Source organism: Xenopus laevis, chromosome 1L (assembly GCF_017654675.1).
Source record: "Xenopus laevis strain J_2021 chromosome 1L, Xenopus_laevis_v10.1, whole genome shotgun sequence".
NCBI lineage: Eukaryota > Metazoa > Chordata > Amphibia > Anura > Pipidae > Xenopus > Xenopus laevis.
This window is the reverse complement of record NC_054371.1, coordinates 122,465,697-122,488,805: the sequence shown is the minus strand read 5'-3', so window position 1 is coordinate 122,488,805 and position 23,109 is coordinate 122,465,697. Positions and strand designations below refer to the sequence as shown.

The 23,109-nt window shown below is 38.7% G+C and overlaps 1 protein-coding gene and 1 pseudogene across 2 annotated transcripts in view; one reads left to right on the top strand and one right to left on the bottom strand.

Moving 5' to 3' along the window:
• Positions 1–11,128, bottom strand: part of LOC108695304 — a 69,174-nt pseudogene extending 58,046 nt beyond the window's left edge.
• The window catches only part of ano8.L (anoctamin 8 L homeolog), a 63,803-nt gene continuing 51,642 nt past the window's right edge, over positions 10,949–23,109 (top strand). The window contains exon 1 of one of the 2 annotated variants that reach the window (XM_041563116.1): positions 10,949–11,584. In XM_041563116.1, coding sequence (XP_041419050.1) covers positions 11,488–11,584 — 97 coding nt within the window. In that variant the 5' untranslated portion in view covers positions 10,949–11,487. The remainder of the gene's footprint in view (positions 11,585–23,109) is intronic. The other variant, XM_018256881.2, reaches the window with a different exon arrangement.

The window sequence follows — 23,109 nt, the reverse complement described above, 5'->3', positions numbered from 1 at the left end:
GAAATGACTGTTTTTTTATAAAATCTGACTTGTAAAAATTAAACATTTTTTCAGAATTTATTAAAACCCGAGGCTGGAAAACTCTGAATCTGAAATCCTGGCATCTCAGACCTTTCGAGGTTGCATATAAGTCAGTGGGAGAAGTCCCAATGATTTTATTGATTTGCGCTGGGGCTCGTGCCAAACCCCAAAGTTTTTGGAGGTTTCAGGCAAAAATTGGAGGTTTCGGGTGAAAACTCTGAAAAAATCTTGAAAATCGGAGTATTTACCGCAAAGCAAATTTTCGGATAAATTTAATAATAAATAAGCGTTAAAAACCCGAGTGGCTTAGATCGGAGTTTGTAGCAGCCAATATTGAGATAATTTCGGACCTTGATAAATAACCCCCTTGGTATTAGAGGGAGGCATATTAATTACCATTAATTACATATCAGTGATACATTGTAGCCAAGAAAACATATGCAGGCAAATCAGTGTAACATATAGGGTATCATGTGGTTACATTATACAACTTCATTGCCTTGCAACAGGAATATACAGCAATATATGTGTTACAGTATGATGACTGTAATCTTTCAGTAACTTAAAAAGTATTAAAATAGTAAGGTCATAGACAGGACAGACAATACAAGGAGAAAAGCAGGTGGAGGGGTACAGGAAGAGCCAGGTCCCATGCTAGTTCTGCCAGTAATCAATGTGCCTATTGATGGAATTTGTATATGAAATTAAAGGTTTGTGTCATAGGCTATATTTATTTCACTTAGATCCATTTTTTTAATGTTGGAACAGTTTTGGATCTCCAGTAATGTGGTATTAGCATCTCGTGTAGAATTACTATGTCACACCCCCCTAACATAAAATTTTTTTAAAAAAAAAAAATAGCGATTATATTGGCACCTGAAGGCTGCCCCCCTAGGTACAGGCCCTTGGGTACCTATATATAATTTATGCTTACATTATGCTTAAAACCTATACCAAATCTATACACTTTACAAAAAAAAATATATTAATAACCAAAAACTACTAAAAAAACATACAAAATAAAGTCTAAAATCCATGTCATATACCAAATTCAGTATAGAATTGCAATACTATTTTTGCATTTGTATTCTTACCCTGTTGCACAAATATCTCAGGTCACTGTTACTTAAAAATGCATACAGCACAATCTAGTACTTAAAAAGCAAGTTGTTCCTTCAGGCCCTTGGGTGTCAGTGTCCCTAATTTTCTTATCCAATATGTTTCAATATGTTTCATTGTGTAACAAACCTATCACCCCCTCTCTTAGGTGGTGGGATATGGTTTATGCCTATGTATTTTTATGTATTTATTAGTAACCTGTACTGATAGCTGACCTGTGCTCGTCTATGCAAAGTCTGAGGATCAAATTCTTCTTCCCTACATAGGATAATCCATGTGGGCAAGTTCTTCTGTATATTACAGTGTGTGTGGTAGAGCATGTGATATGTTGTTTGCTCTTACGCACGAGATACAATTTGGACATTTATATTAGCCCTGTTTCTCAGAAAACAACCACATGGAACTCACGTGAGATAACATCTCACAGGGTCTGGTATGACTAGCAGATCTCGTAAATTCCACCTCCTCGCGAGCCATAAAGGGAAGGCTTTGGACACAATTTAGCCAAATCCTTATCTGCCTTAATGATTGGCCAGTTCTTTTTCATTAACCAATCACTAAAGGGAAAGACTTTACAAACTAGGAATTCAAAAGAAAACCAAAAACCTAGCAACATTGTTGCAAGTAATTCAACGTAAATCGTAATTTAACATTGCAAAACCTCACTTCAAAATAGCTACATTATATAAATTGGATAATTGCTTTCACATTCAAAGGCCCACCATATTAATTATCAACCGAAAGCGGCACTGGCCAGATCATAACTAACACAGTTAGTCACTCATGTGTTAATATAATATACATTCAGTATTCAACTATATTCTTTAGCAATTCAGACAGAGCACAGTTAATTCAGAGTACAATTAATTTAAAAATTTGAAAATATACCATACACTTCAGTCCTGAAACTCTGTGTTCTATTCCCTGAACACATTTTAGTCCCTGTGTGTCCTTCTGCTTTCTTTTATAATTAGCATAACCTAATTTCCATGCCCTGAAGTGATATTTTTCTTTTAGCAGTTGAGATGCAATACCTTTTAGTAAAATAACCTCTTACCTTGAGCGTTTATAATGTACAATTTAAAAACCCAGCCTTGCTGCACAAAGATGATCTAAAATCTCTAATGTAGATAAATCTAAGTTCATGTAGACCCCCCATAAAAATGTTCTCCTGTCCAATATTCTTTACATACACAGTGAGAAGAAAATACAGTATTTTAAATTGTATTTGTATGCAATACAGTTACTGACACTATAATGGAATACAGAAGTGAAATGCTACTCTGGAGTAGTAGCCCCATAAAAATAGTTATCTCTGATTGGTAAGATGCTGTAACCATAGCTGTTAGCAAAATTCTGATTAGCTGGAATAGCTCAGGTTTAATTCTACCCAATCGTGGTCTTGTATTGGGATTATAACTGTGATTTTAAAAAATTAGAAAAAAGCCTAATGCATGTTCGGATGAAGTTCAACACAGTCATGCACAGTGCACATTTTATATTTCCTCCATAATGAACACTATCACAAAAAAGGCGTCTTTGTGTCATGCTTAGGACATTACTCAAATTTTTAAAAGCATACTTAGATGTGCATGCCTATTTTCTCTTTTCTCACAAAAAGCAGTTCTGTTATTGATTTATGGCTAAAGTTCCAGTTATTATACTGCATAAAAGACTGTTCTGAGCAGTGTGGTCAAAGATATTAGACTTCATTAACTCTTGCCAACCGCAATCTTTCTCCACCTTGCTCTGGTTACATGATTAAGTGTTTGTGACACAAAACGCGTAAGGCTATGGACACAATGAAAATCTCTTCACTTTAATATTTGTCTGGCGGAAGTTTGCCTTCATTGGGTTTTTTTTATTTGACCTCCTCTGATGAAGCGCCCAATAGCACGAACCGCGTCAGGAGGGAGTGGCTAACACAAGGTAGGCAGACCGGGGGGGGGAGACACTGCACTGTGGTGTGTTTTTGAATGTTTTAACATTAATTTTTGCTGTGGATAAAATGCACAAATAAATTCAGTCCAGGACTCCTTTACACAATGGTGCTATGTTTATAAAGTTTGTTTTATTTTTGTTTCATCCTTTGAGTAGACTTACTTATTGTAATGCAATATCAAAATGTAAAAATCAACATGTTATACATTTACCTCTAGTAGACATGATATATCATTGTATTACATGTTTATAAAAAGCAATAAAAAATATTGTTTAAAAAAAGGCTCAACATGCACAGCAAAGTATATACATGTACCAGGCAATCCTTACTGTCTACCATAAGCAATCACTAGGTATAGTGCTGCCCAGTACCCTATGGACCTGTTGTACACAAATTGTGTTCATAACAATGCACAAACTAGGGGAATCCAGGGGACACCCAGGTGCTGTAACTTTTGTATACAATATTTTATGCACAGTGAGGAACAACACTATGGGGCAGATTCACTAAAGGGTGAAGTGGCTAATGCTAGCGACTTTTCACCATCGTTGCCACCTGCAGGGACATCGGCCAATTCGCTAGCGAATGGGACTATCGCTAGCGTTCATTCGCACTCTATCGCCAGGCGACTATACTCCACAAATTCACTAGTGTGGATTTTACTGAACGTTACCTCTTTAGCCACAGTTGACTTTGCCACCTCAGACCAGACGAAGTGCTAAAAAGAAGCTAGATCTTCCTCATTCTTCTGTCCCTTACATCATACAACATGCCGAAAATGCATTAAAGTTTACTTTTTTAAGTGGGATTGCAAAAGTCCTAACTAAAGGTGGCCACACACGGGCAGATTAAAGCTGCTGATATCGGTCCTATAGACCGTTTCGGCAGCTTATCTGCCTGTATGTGGGGGCACCCGATGGGGTCCCCCGATCGATATCAGGCCAAAAATCCGACAGATATTGATTGGGCAAGTTGATTCTTTGTTCGATCCAAGACCGCATCGACCTGGTGGATGCGGTCCTCCAAGCCGTCGGTGCCCATTCACAACCTAGTAATCCTAGGGCCGAACATTCGGACTAACCTGATATCGCCCAGCCGTTAGTGGGCATATCTGGTTAAGATCCTCTCGTTTGGCGACATCGCCAAAAGAGCGGATCTAATAGTGTATGGCCACCTTTAGACTTTTTGTTGGGTAACAGTGGGCTCATGTGTAGGGCATTATATTAACTCTCTCCCTGGACATGCTTAATAAAAAGTGGTAATTCCAAGCATTTGCACCAACATTTATAATAAAGACTTCCATACAACTTTAAATTACCTGCCGTATGCAAATTGACTTAAGCACAAGATCACTAGCGAATTTTCGATAGGCACAAACGAACGCTAGCGCATCTTCGCTATGAAATGCTCGCACTGCCCAAGTAACGCTAGAAAAAAGTCGCCAGCGTTCGGCGCCCAGGGCACAACTCCACATTTTAGTGAATTAGCATAGTGGTAGCAAATGTGCTCCTGGCGAAGTGGTGCGATGTGTGCGAAACGGTCGCTGGCGACAATTCGCCTTTTAGTGTATATAGTATATATTTTTATGCTTATCCTTTTGCAAAACATGAAGTCTGGGTAACGGATTATGAATTATAATATCGAAGATGCTTTTATGCATTTGCTTTGATACAAGTATTCATGGTACAATAAAATACTATATGCAAATCAAATATTGAAAATAAACAATTGAAAATCAGTTTTTAGACAAGCTGATACAGTGTCAAAATCTATGACAACTTTGCTAACCCTATGTCCTGATTTATCCTGAGTGACTTTTGCAGACGTGGGCACTACATTTTTCTGGCTCGTATAACAAACATGTTTTCCAGAGACAGCTCCCTTCCAGTCTGAGTTTACCATTTTCATTATCGTCCAGCAAACACAAGATTTATCAGAGCATGTGTGTTCTTCTGGTTCTTGTATAGAGAATATTTTAATGTAATTATTGATAAAACAGAGTGATGTCTGGGGGTAGGAAGCATTCTGGGTTATAACATGAACCAATAAGGAATATATATTAGCTTGCAAACTAAAGTAAAGTTAATTTAAAATACAGATAGCATTTATCTATGTGCATACAGTATGTATTTTTAAGTATAATTTTAATATTTCTGGTAGACAATTTTGAATTTGAGCCAGAACCAGTTGTCAATGTCATGAAGAGTTTGACTAATATATATCAATATATTTTGATCTTTACTGCAAATGAGCATTTTATATATATGCATGCAGTATAATGCAAATATAACAGTTTATAATACAATAAAATACAAAACTATACTGATATGTATATTAATATATAACTATACAATGTTATATAACAAAGAATTGTGTATATTTTAATAAACCTATTTGTCTTAAGAAGCAAAAGTAGCATGACAGAATACAACCAAGAAATCATCTAAGCAATAATCATAACAGCTTAGGACAAGCTCACCCCCACTCCAAATTCTTGGACCTTCTACTGCCACAGTTACACAATATTTTTCATTATTATTATTATCATATTTTTATAAAGCACCAACATATTCTGCAGCACTGTGTTTATTATTATACCCAGGGGGTTATTTACTAAAGTCAAGGTCGGACTTTTTGGTGCAAAACTCAAATTTTTTAGGTTTTATTTTTTTTAGTCTGAGTCTAAAAATCCGCCATCTCAGACCTGCCGGTTTCAATGGGACAGGTCACTATCTTATTTGGAAGTTCCTGTGGTCTGCGCTGGAATTAGCCCGAAAATCCGTAAATTCTGGGCTTTTCGGGAAAAAGCTCGCAACAAATCATACCATTCCAGAAACAACTTTGAAAAAATCGTACAATTCAGGTGTTTGCCCGATTTTACTGAGTTTTCCTACGATCCAATTAAATTGTGCTTTTTTAATAATAAATAAAGCCCAATTGTGGATTCTAGTTTGGTCTGACTTTTTTTATATACAAAATTCGGATTTTAGTTAATAACCCTCCCCGTGTCCAGCTCATGTATCATGGCAATAGGCAATAACATGGTGTCGATGGTATACAAACTTCCCCCTCGATATCCTGTGAACTGGACCCCCAGAGTACCGGAAACACTCCTGATGGGCCTTCCTGCTCATCTAACTATTTGCTTTGTATTCCAAAACAATGCCCATTTCACATTTCTATATAAGAAATGAAGGAAAGGTAAGAAAATAGTATGTAAGAAGAAGAAGAAGTGTTTAAGATAATAAAGAGGAGAAGGAAAAATAGTTTGGAGAGTGAGTCTGTGGTCTAAAGTTTTCTGGATGGCCCCTGGCACCCCAGTTCCATACTTCTTAACTTAACTTGGTTGACTCTAGTATTGGAATGCAAGCATCCTTTAAATTACCACATTCCCTTATATTTTCCCACTTCCATTACTCTGTGACTTATACCCAGTGTTTAAGTAGCAAATATAAGCCACAATTAATAATAGCAATAATAGTCTACTTCTATAGTTATAGAAGTAGACTATTCAAATTTTTCTTCGATCAAAAAAAGGTTAGAAAAGTGCTGGGGAAGGTCCCCATACACTAACATTGTACCTCGGTAGGTTTAAACTGCGAAGTATGTAGTCGAAGTATTTTTTAAATAGGCAGTACTTTGACTATCGAATGGTCGAATAGTCAAACGATTTTTAGTTTGAATCGTTCGAATCGAAGTCGAAGGTCGTAGAAGCCTATTCGATGGTTGAAGAACCCAAAAAGATACTTCGAAATTCAACGTTTTTTTCATTCTAATCCTTCACTCGGGCTTAGTAAATGTGCACCTAAATATTACATATTGCAGAACGTTTCTCCATATCTGCAGACTGCATCAAATATTTTTGTCTACATTAGGATATGTTGCTTTTTCTCCATATATTTTATTCAATTCTGTATTATTCTAAAGAAAACAATTGTAATGTAGAATACATTAAGAAGAAGATATATATAATACACAAAAACCATGAATATCCTGTAAATTATATCCTTATAAAAGGTGAGTTCTGATGTCATCAGTTATAAACGGTGAGTTCTGATGTCATTTCTGTCACAAGACTCACTGAAACTTGTGTATTATAATAAATAAAGTACCCCCAGTTGTAAAATATGAGGATATTATGAGTTACCTCGGAGTTCCATGACCTATATAAAAACACTCGGCCTTCGGCCTCGTGTTTTTATATGGTCATGAAACTCCTCGGTAACTTATAATATCCTTATATTTTGCAAGAGGGGGTACTTTATTCACTATATAAAATCAGTTTTAAACAGGTAGGTTATATGAGGTACTAACCATATTTAGTTCTTCTTTGCCACTTGGTTGGTATTTTACTGGCCTGGATAGATAAAAAATTATGCCAGTTGGCATTGCATTATTTTCAAGACTACTGTACATTTGGAATTTTGACATGAGTAATCATAATGGCTAAATAAAACTTACCTCCCAGTTCTCCCATTTAATTCCAAATTGTGGACAGGATAAACAAAGTGCTGCCTGAGGAAATATGTGAATAGTGCCCATCTTACAGTTTATTATGTCTGTATTACAAATGGTACCCTATGCACCCAGTTGTACTAGAAAGTATCAAAATGTAAAAATATATGCCAGGCTAGTACCTTCTCATCTATGAATGTGAGGAGAGACTTACCTAAAGGCACTTGCTCAGGTTATGAAGGATCGTTCAGTTATCCTGAACCAGTGACTTGTGAACACTTGAATGTTGATCCCAGTGTCCTCAAAGTAGCTGCTCAGCGTCGGACTGGGCCGGTGGGACACCAGGAAAAAACCCGGTGAGCCCTGCTGGCCCAGCCCCCCTCCCGCGATCTCCATAGTTATATAGTTAAATCGGGTTGAAAAAAGACAAAGTCCATCAAGTCCAATCCCTCCAAATGAAAACCCAGCACCATACGTACCCCTCCCTACTTTCACATAAATTATATATACCCATATCTATATTAACTATAGAGTTTAGTATAACAATAGCCTTTGATATTCTGTCTGTCCAAAAAATCATCCAAACCATTCTTAAAGGCATTAACTGAATCAGCCATCACAACATCACCTGGCAGTGCATTCTACAACTTCACTGTCCTGACTGTGAAGAACCCCCTACGTTGCCTCAAATGAAAGTTCTTTGCTTCTAGTCTGAAGGGGTGGCCTCTGGTACAGTGATCCTCTTTATGGGTAAAAAGGTCCCCTGCTATTTGTCTATAATGTCCTCTTATGTACTTGTAAAGTGTAATCATGTCCCCTCGCAACCTTGACAGTCTACCCTCCAGGCCCACCAAATAAACTACATGCGGTGCCATTTGCGCATGCGTGCCGACGCATGCGCATTGGTTATAACCCGGTGGCCCCCCCCCCATGTCCAGTCTGACCCTGCAGGTGCAAATTTTTTAATTCCTGGCTTGGAGGCAAGTTTTAGTTGTATACAAACCAGCTGTAATGCCAAGCAGAGCCTCCTATAAGCTGCCAGTTCAAATAATGCCATTCAGAAGGCATTGTGGGCATATGCTTTGAAAATATGTTGCCCATAGCAGCCGTTCAAATCTTTGCTTTTTTCCAACTTGTAGGTGTTAAAGTCTTATTGCTAACTGGTTGTTATGGGCATGATAAATGATACATATCCATATGTATACTCCACTGCTGTAGTCCACCTGTTGTAAACTTTGACAAAACATGATGAATTCCCTTTGTTGGCTACTTTTTATCAATCTGTGTGACAGACCACATTTTTCTGAAATAGGACTAATTGGTAAAATGATGAGGTTATGAGTTCATGCGTGTGCACACATATGCTGTGTAGTGATGAGCCATGGAGTCGCTTCGAAATTCTGCATTTCGCCATCTGCAAATTTTTTCACAAAACTGCCGCAAAAATTTGTAGCGGACAAATTTACTGTGACAAAAAAGTCGCCATGTTGCCGAGACAAAAAAGGCGCCATAAGAAAAAACAGACATTGACTTTAAACCATTTGGACAAAAAAGTCACCATAAGAAAAAATGTCCATTGACTTTAATGCATTTAGACAAAAAAGTTGCCATAAAGCATTTGGAAATTGTTGTGCGCTTAAAAAAAAAAAGACTCCCAGTGACTTCAATGCGTTTCATTAATTTTTCACAGTTTCACAATTGTTTTTGCCATTTCGCATTTGTTTTTGATCAAAATGAAACGGGACAGATTCAATAATGCTGTATGATTAGTAAGACATGTTTTCATGTTACCAGTTGTGCATACCTATAAGCATCAGTGCCTGCCATAGGCAGAGTAGGGAGATTTAACAACCATAGCACTACCTTGAGAAATACTGTGGTCAGAACTTTTTTTGTGCCATTTATTGCATTCATTCAAAATAGAGGTATGTGATTATTCTTAACACTCTAATAATGTAGGGTCAGCTGAAAAGTGACAGGTTCCCTTTAATCTTCCAGTATATTTGACTGTTGAGGAAACCAGCAGTGCCGTAACTAGATATTACTGGGCCCCACAGCAAATTGACGTGTTTTACCAGTGTTTATTAAAATTAGGGATGCACCGAATCCAGGCCCGGATTTGTGGACGGCCACCTAGGCCCGGGCCTAGGGCGGCAGGATTTTAGGGGGCGGCACAATACCCAACCACACCCACATTGGTTCAAAAACACTAGGGATGTGCTGGAGATACAATAATTTTTTTAATTTCCCATGTGCCAATCCCCATTGATGATGAAAATTTGCACAATAAAGGGGAGGGGACAGGGGCAACGAACGGCAGTGGCCCTAGGGGCGCCCACTATGTAAATCTGGCCCTGACTGAATCCAGGATTTGGTTTGGGATTTGGCCAGCCTTTTTCAGTAGGATTTGGATTCAGCCGAATACTTCTGCCTGGCCAAATCGAGTCCGAATGCTAGTTTGCATATGCAAATTAGGGGCGGGGAGGGAAATCTTGTGATTTTTGTCACAAAACAAGGAAGTAAAAAATGCTTTAACCTTCCAATCCCTAAATTGCATATGCAAATTAGGATTCAGATTTGGTTCGGTATTTGGGGGTTTGACCAAATCCAAAATAGTGCATCCCTAATTAAAATAATATATGAATTAGGGCCTATACCTCTTGGGCACCCCTTCAATCTAAGGGTCTGCTTCCTCTGTAGTTATGCCCCCATGTGAAAAACAGAAAAGTTCCACATAGATAGTGCCCAGACATGTCACACGGATGATTGGAGATAAATATCACTGGAGATGTTTTCCATAGTAACCAATCAGCAGATTAGAGCAGTCCCCTAGAAATTGGAAAACAAAAGGAAATATTTCATTAGTTGCTATAGGCAACATCACTGTAAATGTTAGTAAACCTGGCCCTATTGGACTCTTACTGCTCCTCACCCGTTCGCCCCAAGAGTAACAAACCAGTCACCCGCTATGTGCTTTGCACTACAAATGTCATTAGCCCCATTCACTGAATGCATTTCAATATCTCACATATACGGTTACCTCAAAAACAAAGGAGTATGAAGTGTGATTGAGGGAGTGACATGGGGCATACAGGGCCATGTGCCATGTCTAAGTGCATTGGCTGGACAAAAAAACCCAAATCCCAACACTATCATTTATTTATTGACAATAAATAAATATTAAAATGCTTTTAAAAATATTTTATTTTGTTCTATTCCATAAGTCCCAGGTATGTGACATTTTTTTTAAATGTAAGGGTTGAGGGTTCAGTATCCTCACAGGGAAAAGAAAGATTTCACTGCACTGTAACTAAAGGAGCATAGACGGCTAGTAGGAGGAGCCATTTTAGGGTGAGTCTATTGGGCGGTGAGAAACATAAGGCGTATTTATGTGGTGAAACAGGAGGGGTTTGCTAAAGAATTCTGATGTTATATGTGGAGGTAGACTGTAAAGATGATGCGATGATTGCTACGTAAATTGGCCAGATCTGCACCTTTATGCAGGAAACTTGTGTCGGATGGGGCAGGTCAAACCCCCCCCCCCCCATTTTACCTCCATGGTGCAACCTGGTCACTGTGAGGACTAGCCATGTTATATCGGGCATCAGCCTGGTTTACGAGCTAAGGTCTGAGCAGTGAGCACGGACGGCTCAGAGCTAAAGAGGGAGGGCTGAGGACGGAGAGCTTCAGCTCTGGGGGCTGAGGAGGGAGGGTTGAGGACTAAGAGGGAGGACCTTGTGTATAGCTGGTGCTGCTAATGATACACGTTCTGTGCAGCAGGAAACAACGAGCAGCGGCAGAAGAAAAGGAGCAGGGCGGGCCCGAGAAGCCACATATACACAGTGTCAGACTCCTCGCTGCCTGAGTGTCCCTTTGTCCCTCCTCTCTCCGCACAGCCCCAATGACAGCGGGGACCCCCGGACCCATGCCATCCTGATCCTGGCCCCAGCATGCCGGACACAGAGCCGGACAGAGGCAAGAAAGGCCAGCCGGAAGGGGAGCGAGCAGAACCGGCTGGCAGCCAGCATGGCACGACTGGGGTACTGGGTAAGACTGGTGCCAGCTTAGAATAAACCATGGGAAGGAATATATTGGGGGTGGGGGGTTGTGACAGAGAAGCTGCAGCGTGTGCTGGATACACTACAGGTGTGATGTGCATAGATGGGCTGAGAACATTGTATGCTGTTAATATTGTTGGCCAATGGCCTCTCTGCAGTGCCCTGGCTGGGCATTGGATCTGCTCTTCCTGGAATTATGATGTACATCGCTACACTTTATGTGGGCTTTGTGTTTAGAATGTGTCATGCATTGGAGATGGTTCAGGACTTGGCAGCATGTGTGGCGTGTGTGTGTGCTGCAATTCTGTGCATGCTGACATGTGATGCTTCTTCCTGTATTGCTCTAGCCATGCTTTGTGTAAAGGAGAACTTCCACCAATGGCTCTCTATCTCATTTATCTACATACCTCTCTGCGGTCTGTATTTACTTGCATTGCTGAGGGCATATCTGCTGGCATGTAATCACGCTCATCGCGTACAACAGGGCTATCCCACCAGCCCTTAAAAGAAATAGATCAAATGATTAAAATACCATCAAATGATTTAAGTTATTATTAAAATTATCTTTATTAAGATAATTCTTTAAATCCAGTGCAGATGAATGCTAGGTATTATAGTTCAGGAACAGCTGAAGGGCAGTAGGTTTAATGCAACATTCTGCTCACTCATGCATTTTATATATATAATATTATGCTAAACAGCTTCAACCATTTCTTGCAAGTTGTATTTTACCTTCAGTAAGGTATGTGAGCCCGCACACATCGCAATTTTGCAGATTTCATAGCAGATCATTTTGCTCTGTCAAAATGACTGAGCAGCCAAGTGGTGTTCTAGCATACCCTCTGCAATATATTCACTGCCAGCTGCTGCCACCAGCTTACTGTGGGTGATTCTGACAGTTAGAGTTCAACTACAGCTGGAGGGCCACAGGTTGGATGTCTCTGGGGTATCCATTATTTTCTGCTAGCAGTGTCTGCACTGCAATGGCTCTGGCCATGTGCTTGAAGAGGCTCTGCTGCTCATACAAGGAAATTTAGAAATAGCTTTGCCATTTTATACAAAATAAAGCTTTTCATCTTTCATTTAAGCCTTCATCTCTAGTAATAACATCGGAGCAAAGCATCATTCTTTCCTGCCATGTGGCAACCCGATTTGCAGACACTAGAATTAAGCTGATGAACGGGGTAGGAAAGATGCAGTATTCTGGGCTCTGTGTATGCGGTGGGACAAGGCATGCATGTAGCTCAATGTTCGGTTCTAGTTGGTGCTTCCAGCATCAGTCCCAGTGGCATGGTAATAATAACATGCTGCATCTGGAATGTAAATGCTACAGAGCCATTGATGAACAGTGTTCCATACATTCAGTTATTTGCATATGTTTAGTTCTAACAGATGTCTGCACTACACTATCAGTGTTTGTTCATAGCCAAATCCTACACATAAGGTCAAATAAGGTGCAGGATATAGCTTCTGTACTAGTGCTTTGAATATGTACATATATTTGGGGTAGAGAATGTATGTAGGTGTATTTGTATAATGCATGGCAAGTGCACTGTGTGCAGATGTGTTAGACAAACAGACTTCACTCTGTATTTTCTATATAAAGGGCATTGATTTTGCCTACTTTTATAATGTAGTGATCATGCATTAGTGATGACCTTGTGAAATGCAGTAAGGATTTCAGTGCTGTAGTGATCAGAAGCATGTAGCTGAATGGCCCTTTTTTCATTTCCCTGGAGAAATTAGTGCACTTCCAACAGATACACTAGTTCTGAGTCTTTTGGGGGATGTGAGATCTCTAATGAGCTCTGATTAGATGAAATGTTTTAACATAAAGTTGGAAATATGTAATATATAATACACAAAAGCCATGAATATCCTGTAAATTATATCCTTATAAACGGTGAGTAGTGATGTCATCAGTTATAAACGGTGAGTAGTGATGTCATTTCTGTCACATGACTCACTAAAATTTGTGTATTATAATAAATAAAGTACCCCCAGTTGTAAAATATGAGGATATTAGAAGTTACCTCGGAGTTCCATGACCTGTATAAAAACACTCGGCCTTCGGCCTCGTGTTTTTATATGGTCATGAAACTCCTCGGTAACTTATAATATCCTTATATTTTACAAGAGGGGGTACTTTATTCACTATATAATTGTACAGTCTGAACGTCTGTAGGTATTGTCTGAGCATACCCTGTAGTAGAATTAAAAATAACTTGAGCAGAGGCAAAGCAATATTCAATGTTTCACAGAAAATCACTTTCTATTTTTGAAACACCTTTTACCCTTAAGTGTCTGTGGGCCCCAGTTCAATTTCTCTCTAGTAATTTCACAGAACTGGTGCTAGGCACCCAAACAAAAAGTTCCCAGATATTGGCTGCCAACTAGGCCACTTCTCACTGTATTGCCCATGTGTGGGTGGCCCAATAGTATGCCTTTTTGATCAATAGCCAATATGTACTTGTTAAGCAGGCTGGCTTTTTGGGTTCAGGCAACCTTTGTAGTTTTGCCACCAGCAATTTACATTAATGCCAAGAGGAAGGCAAATTCAGATGTTCTGTCTGCTAGGGCCCTGCAAGGTAATATTTTAGGCCTTGTACACAATAGCAACTGTATCTCTATTCCAAGCAAGTTCATTTTGGAGCCAGCCTGTCCAAGTTCAGTGGTTTTTAACTTTTAGTCAGGGGAAACTTGTATGGGTGAACTAGGTTTTCTGAACAAGGAGACTCACCACATCACATGAGGGGGGTTCAGGTGTGCATGGCCCCTACCTTCATAAATATTGCACACAACATTTCAATGAATTTGATCCAATCAGAAAACAAGTACTGGCTTGTTAGCAGTCTTCTGATTGGACCAAATTGATTTAAATATTGTGTGTGATTTGTTTGCTATTAATCTAAGTGTCCCATGTAGGCAAGAAACACACAAGGTGTTTGTTTACACTATTTTGTTAAAGGGTGTTGGGATCTTTTACTAAAATAATGTATAACATATATTGACTTAGGTCCTGATTGTGCTGGCTCATTTATGCAATTATTTTTTAGTCAGGGGGACCCAATTAGGCAGGGAATCTGCATTGTGTCCCAAAACAAGGTTCAGAAACTTGTTTCCATAACTATCATGTGTTATGGCGACCTGAAGGACTAGTTGAAGGCTAACACTGCATGGCACTTCTATAGCACGGATATCATATCATTGTCCAGATAATATAATCAGACAGTAAGTGCTGAAATGAGTTGCTACACTGTGCAGCTTTGGACCTGTTAAACCAAGCTGTAACACTTATTTATCTTTGTAGGCATGCAGGGAATCTGGAAGTAACTCAGTCAACACTTGCAACTAGTTATATGAATTTGTATACAGGCAATCTAATGGATATCCAGTTGCATCTAGCCACAGAGTGGCAGAAATCAGGAGCTGAAAGAGCAGATATTTGTGTTCCCAAATAGGTTTGAAGCTTTTATGTAAATGAGTCTTATTTAAGTGCTGGATATAACCCACAAGCAAAATACTGGAAGGAATACAATGATCACCACCTCTTATTTGTGTGGAAGTGCAGAAATAAATACATCCCTTTTAGCTATCTTGTATAATTTTCAAACATACCTGTCTAATGGAGAAATCATAGGGCTCATGTACCAAAACAATGCTCTGCAAAATGCAGAATTTGGATGCAACTTACTATGTTATTAACCAGTATTGTTGTGGTCTCTCCGTGCAATTCACCAGATTCAATTAGCTTTAGATTTGGTAGATCATTCTCAATTCGTGTCATACTATTTTCTTAGAGGGAATGACACACACTGCCAATATTGGCATGTGATTCAATGTACACAAGTCAGTTGTGGTGTGTGTGCAACCCACTAGGGGAATCCTCAAGGTAACAACTCCTCAAGGTAGTTGTTATTTCCATTGTCCCCTTGCATTTGTGTGCCCTCTACTTTTGCACTTGCACATAATTCTTTAGAGCAGGCTGAACAGCCATATTAGAGCTATGGGCTAGTTATAAGTAGCAGTCCTAGCACTTTCTCATTATCATGTGAAAACTCTATTGGTGTATGGGAAAGACTGGAACTGAAAAAAAGTGTTTTCTCCTCTAATTGAATCCCGTCCATGACTTTTCACGGGATAAACCATGAGATTACTTTTTCTCTATGAATTGAATCTGGCCCATTGTGGGTAAAGTAGGCAATTTCTACTTTGCCAACAATTTACCTATGACTACGCGTGGAGACACACGAAACGCATTGGGTGTTGATTTTACGATGCGTCTGAGAAGTTGCTGGAGTGTGTGCCTATGGTGGAGTTGTCGAGTGAAATTTCTACTTTGCACTTGCATTCATAAATGACCCCTACAGTTTGTCCACCTTCTACAGACTGATGTGCGTGACATGGACATTAACAATGTGTTCAGACAGCCCTTTGGCTTTCCACCTTCTAATCCTCTGTGGTCCCCACCATACAATTTCCCACAGCAATTCCCTACTCTAGAAACCCTTATATATGATATAATGTACTCCCTTCTGTCACCTTGGAGTTTTGTGATCATATAAAAGTAATTCACCTACAACCTTGTATCTAAATGTGGTCACATAAATCTTCAGTGATTTCTAATATGTTGAAATTTAACAGGAGGGAGTTCATTATAGTACATTTTATAATTGTATTATCATCAGGGGGGTGATTTGATGTAGACACATTTGTTTTAAAAATTGTAATAGCAGTTTTCAAAAATTTTGGCAGGAGACAATTTGACTGCTCACCATAGACAGCACAGTCCTTGTAGCCATGGCTTCAGCCAAAATATCAATATTTAAACATTCGGCAAATCATGGTAATGCATGTAACCTTTAAGAGGCAAGTGTTTCGTTGGAGAATTCAGGTTGTTGTCATGACCAGAGCATGCAAACTATGTTGTAAGGTATTGCTGCACCACACCACTAGAACAATACGGGCATATCGCAAGACTCTTATACCTATCATGCTGGATACAGCCAAGTCGCTAATACCTATGTATTGGAAACAGCCGGCACCACCTATAATCAGAGATTGTTTACATAGGGTAACGGAAATTGAAAAATTTGAGAAATTTAAGACAATATCCACACAGGAAACGCAGAAACATATTCAAAAATGGTTTTATTGCATCAGTTTAAGTAGTCCGATAAATACAAAATGGTGATATTGCTATAAATCAGTTTATTTAAGATTAAATAGATCAGTCAAAAATAGTGTCTGCATAGGGCAAATGCTTACCCTCACTACGTCTCGATATACAAATACCTATTGCAGCTGGAGGTTTTCCTCATTGATCTTTCTACCTTTTTTTTCTCACTTACCTTTCTTTTTCCTATTCACAAATTCAGGATTGGACAAGGTCACCACATACGGATATATTATCCTTGCTCTGTTTAAATTAGAAATCGTATATGCAATATCCTCCATATCCGGATTTCTTGTTTTATTTTTCTTCTCCATCTTGAATGTGAATATCCTGCTTTTTCTGTACCACTGAAAATTTCTAATCAAATTTGAATTAAAAAAAAAAAAAAAGTTGTAAGGGTATTGGCAAAAGCAAGGAGCTATCATACATCACCCCTTATACAGGTATGGGACCCGTTATCCTGAAACCCGTTATCCAGATTATGGAAAAGCCATCTCCCTTAGACTCCATTTCATCCCAAAAATACAAATTGTTAAAAATGATATCCTTTTTCTCTGTTATAATAAAACAGTACATTGATCCAAACTAATATATAATTAGTCTTTATTGGAGGCAAAACCTATTGGCCTATTGGTTTCATTTAATATTTAAATTGTTTTTTTAGTAGACTTAAACTGTGGTGATCCAAATTATGGAAAGATCTGTTAGCTGAAATACCCCAGGTCCCAAGCATTCTGGATAACAGGTTCCATGCATGTAGCACTGAAACAGATGTCAGCTTTAATGCTAACTTGGTGAAAAACAACCCCTTCTTTGGAAAACTATAAATAGAGCAGTGAGAAAGAGATCCAGACAGGGTTTTGGTAAGTACTCCATTAATCTGAGCAAATAGCAAGCAGCACTATATATAACATTAGTACTTATCCATATTTACCAACAGCAACATCCATCAAGGGCTTTGTACAGTGCAGATTAGCTGCATATTAAATAAACATCTGGATTTGAGTTTTACAATAGGATCACAGTTTGTTAAGCTCAGAATCACATGGAGGTACCCTAGTTTTATCTATTTCTGTTTATTTCTGTCATGTGGTGACTCACTTCTGCTTTATGTCTTCATATTTAAGATGCTGCACTTTATAAAGAATTACTCCAGATTCATACATGCGGATATTTCTATGTATGCACTTTTTTTTTTCGCTCTATCAATACACTGCATAGTTATATTTGTGTGTGCTTTATACTTGAATTATTTTGGAAAATGGGTAATACTCAGTTGTCGTATACATCAATGCATGAGTAAACGAAATGTTTTATACCCCAGGAAATACGGTGTAAACAGCAGAGAATAAAATTATGAGATGTGTTGCAAAAAGAGTATGCACTAGTTGTAAGCATTGCAGGGGGAGTTACACTGTTGCGCATATATTGTTCATTTAAGAGCAACTTGGATTTGAGCATTTGAATCTCGGGAAAAACAAAAGCAATTAAGTTTCAGTGGGCCTGTAGAAGCAAGAACACAGACAAATATGTAGCCATGGGGCTGTTGTTAACTGCACGCCTTGCCAGTGCTTGTTTACTATGTTCTGAGGAATTGTTTCTCCAATAGAAAGAGGTATATGAAGTTTGGGTTACATGTAGTGCATGGTTTAAAGGGGTCCTATACCCAAATATATTTTATAATGGTTAAAAGTTATTTGTAAATGTAATTGCTGTTAAAATCAATATGTCTGACTGTTTACATTCACTGCACTCTCTGGGGCAAATTCACTAAGATTCGTAGTTGCGGCAGGCGTAACTTCGCCGCACTTCACCACACTTCGCCAGGCGTAGTTTTGCCAGCGCTTCGCAAATTCACTAAGTTGCGCTCAGGGGTAGCGTAAGGTTGCGAAGTTGCGCTAGCGTTGATTCGCTAAGTAAGCTAGCGAAGGCTAATTTGCATACAGCGCCAAATTCAAATTTCAATGGAGGAATACGTATCAGCATTACAAATGGCTAGAAAAGCTTCAAAACATCAAATAAAAATTTTATTTTGCCCTACACATGTGCCCACTGTCTAGGTAAGTTGCCATGAGTCAGGAGATGTAGGGGGGAAGGAGGGGAGCCCCAAAAAAAATTTCGATCTTTTTCAGCCTATCACCCATAATGTAGAAAACACGCCAGCGTATTTTGGGACTTTTTTTGAAGCAATCCCTATCTACTCTATTGCGCTTTGCCTGGTCTGAGGTGGCGAAGGAAGTCTAGCGTAAAAGGTAGCGTTCAGTACACTGCGCGCGTTAGTGAATTTGCGTAGTTACGTCGCTAGCAAAACTTCGCCAGGCGTAAGGGTGCGAAGTAACACTAGCGAAACTACGCCAGCGTTCGTTAGTGAATTTGCGCAGTAACGAAAATGCCAAACGCTAGCGAAGTAACGCTAGCGAAGTAACGCTAGCGAAGTAACGCTAGCGAAGTAACGCTAGCGTTCGGCGCTTCGGCGCTTAGTGAATTTGCCCCTCTGGCTCAACTGAAACAGTGTTGCAAGACAGCTGATTAAAAGATCAGGAACAGAACTGCTCTTGTTACATTGTTTCAGACCCAGAGTACAGAAAGAAATAAACAAATTCTGCTTTCAATAACAGTTACCTTTTAAATTAGTTTGGAGACCTTAACTCACCTTTTGGATTTGTACTTTTTCATTCACTTTATAGGGGTGGTTCACCTTGAAGTTAACTTTTAGTATGTTATAGAATGGCTAATTCTTAGCAACATTTCAATTTGTCTTCATTATTTATTTTTTATAGTTTTTTTAATTATTCGCTTTCTTCTTCTGACTCTTTACAGCTTTCAAATGGGGGTCACTGACCCCATCTAAAAACAGATGCTCTGTAATGCTATAAATGTATTGTTATTGCTACGTTTTAGTACTCATCTTTCTATTAAGACCCTCCCCTGTCTATAATCATGTCTCTTATTCAAATCAATGCATGGTTGATGCTTTCCCACAGAAATAATGTAAATTGCGTTGCAAGGAAAGTTCTAAAGACCCAAGAAAAGCGAATCGACGTATATGTCTTGTATGTGATGATTTACATTATTGCTGGTGGGAAACCATTTGTTTGAGCTTAGTTGCTGGGCAGTAGCGAAGATTTATCGCAGGCAACTTAATTCCTGGTGTGCTATTGACGTTGTTGTGATTTCCAGTAGCTATGTTGGAATATGGAAGTTTCCCTGTGGAATATGAGCATAAGTAGTGCTTATTCACAACAGAAAAACAAAAGGCCACAACAGTGGTACACATGCAAATGCAGAGACAAACAGAAATGTTAAAATGCCTAAAATAGTAGAATGGTTCTTTGTCTTGAAGTATATAATATATATATTATATATATATATTTTATTTATCTGTATTAAAATACTGCCCTAGTTAATAATTCAGAATTCTTCAGAATAAGCTGCTTTAAAGGGGCATTTTACTGATGAATTATGGATTTTGAAAGCAAAGGGCATTTTCCAGTAGACCTGACATGCCCTTTGCAAGAGCTGTTTTTTCCAGACATATCCAAGTAAAACCAAACAGGTATTTGGTGGGCACTTTTTTTTTTTGTGGGTCACTAGACATTGCTTTAAACTCCCACTGAAATCTATGCTAATGTTTTAATGAACATTACCAACACATTCTGCAGCTGGAAGCTCTGTCTGCATTTTCTGGTGGAAATAGAAGCTTCCTTTGGAAATAAAGAAAGTTCTACACTTAAAGGGGTTGTTCACCTTTAAATTGACCTTCATTATGATGTAGAGAGGAATATTTTAAGACAATTTGCAATTTGTTTTAATTTTTTATTATTTGTGGTGTTTTTTGAGTTATTTAGCTTTTTATTCAGCAGCTCTCCAGTTTGCAGTTTCAGCAGTCTGGTTGCTATGGTCCAAATTACCCTAGCAATAATGCATTGATTTGCATAAGAGACTAGAATATGAATAGGAGAGAGAAAGATGAGTAATATAAAAGATGAGTAATAAAAAGTAGCAATAATTATAAATCTTACACAACCTTTGTTTTTAGATGGGGTCAGTGACCCCTATTTGAAAGCTAAATATTTCCTTTCTCACGCTAGTTAAGCCGAATTTACGTTTTTAAAACCCGAAAATTCTTGGCTTTTTGCCACCCCTGGTAACATATATGGCGTTGCGCCTGAAGTGAGTTTTTCAACTCGGCTTATTGGAGGAGCGCCCCTGAATATCACTCCAACTTGCAGTGCAGTGCAGCAGTAAAGAGTGACTGAAGTTTATCAGAGCACATGGCTGGGGGCACCTGGGAAACTGACAATATGTCCATGTCAGGTTTCAAAATTAAATAAAAATCAGTTTGTGTTTTTGATAAATGGATGAAGCCTTTAAGGAAAAATGCGTGAAAATGACAGTATGTGTCATAGTCCTTATGCATCAATGCAGGGTCAAATAATTGATATCTGTCAGGTTTAAAGAATGTTTCCTTTTATTTGAAAGTACAGTCTCTGCAAAATGTGGGAAATTGAATATTGCAGGTGAATCACGGAAAAGTCGATCTGGATTGGTGGTAACAAAACTGCACATCAGCAATATTCTTAACAGCTTGCTCTAGACCTAAGTCTATAGTAAATTGTAGGAAACAAATATAGCATCAATCAGTGCCTCAAGGAGGTAGAGCAGCAGCTCCCCAGTTGCTGATCTTCTCATTTTTCCTGTAGCATGACATACTGTATGAGTTCCTCATATAGGCTACTCTTTACTGACAGCTAAGCTGATCTCAGATGCTGATATCATCCCTCTTTATTTAAATTCCATTTAAATGCTAACTTTTTATACAAGATCATGTTTATGGAAAGCAGTGGCCAGAGTGGTGTGGTAAGTAGGTTTAAAGCCACCCCTTTTTTTAAAAGTCCTTTGTGTAGTGTAATGTTGGCTTAGCTCCATGCTTAGTTAACTTCATTAAAGTCTGCCACAGGTTTAGATCTAGGAAGTGCATCACTACGGACCGAGATCTTCACATAATTCAGGGTTCCTAGTTTTGATACATCTGTGCAGCTAGTGTAGTGTATTAAGGGATGTCACAAATGTTTATTGCCTGCATGCTTCTGTATTATCGTGCCATACTGAGAAAAATGTTGCATAGAACTAGAAATACACGTGGGTTACTTTGTGCTCTAAGGTGTGATCTTATACTTAGGGATAGGCATGATCACAAAGCATTAAAGGGGCAGAGGTGTATTTTAGGAGCTTTATTACTTTGCATATAAACATATAAAACAGACCAAACGGTTAGAAAATATGCCAGGTTTCTGACATTTATTAAGCTGCTAACAAAGAACTTAAAGGGGTTTTGTCATAATTTTATGGTGTTGTTTTTATTTCTAATTTACACTGGTTACACTGTTTTACAATAATTCACTCTTCCATATAAAATGTAATTCCTGAACCAATATGTATATTTTTTTTTTAGATGTAATATTGGTGTGGAAGCAGCCATCTCAGGTCCTTTTCCCTAGTCATGTGCTTTCAGAAAGAGCCAGTGCATCACTATGTAAGTGCTTTCTGACAGGTGTTTGTTTCTCCTACTCAGTGTAACGTAAGATGTCACAGTGAGACTTGGATTTTTACTATTAAGTGCTGTTCTTATGTCTACCAGGGAGCAGTTATATTGTGTTAGGGAGCTGTTATCTGGTTATAATCCTTCCCATTGTTGTTAGGCTGCTGAGGGGGAATGGGAGGGGAGTGATATCACTCCAACAGCAGTAAAGAGTGACTGAAGTTTATCAGATCACAAGTCACATTACTGGGGGCTCCTGGGAAACTGACAATATGTCTAGCTCTATGTCAGATTTGAAATTTAAATCAGTTTGCTCTTTTGAAAAACAGATTTCAGTGTAAGAGTCTGCTGGAGCAGCACTATAAACTGATGCGTTTTGAAAAAACATGTTTTCCCATGACAATATCCCTTTAAGGCCAATGGCACACTCTGCGTTTTTTTCTGCTGGTGGCTGAGAAAAGGTAGATCAGTCCTGTACTTGTCCTGTCTGTAATGACAGAATATAATCTGCCACTTAGAGCTAGTTTAGACTACCAGTTCTTTACTGACTGTAGCAAAAACCTAATTACCCTCAGTGTGATACTGCTCTGGCCCTGGACTGGCAATCTGTGGGTTCTGGCAAATGTCAGAGGGGCTTCTGTAAAATACCATAGATTTTAGTGGGCTGGTGGGGGGCTGTTTCGGCCTCTGTGTACTTGAAATGCCAGGGTCTATTTTGAATTCAAGTCCAGACCTGATCCAGCTGTAGGGATTGGTACCATGGAGCTTGCATCTGTTGCTTGCATTTGAGACCTGA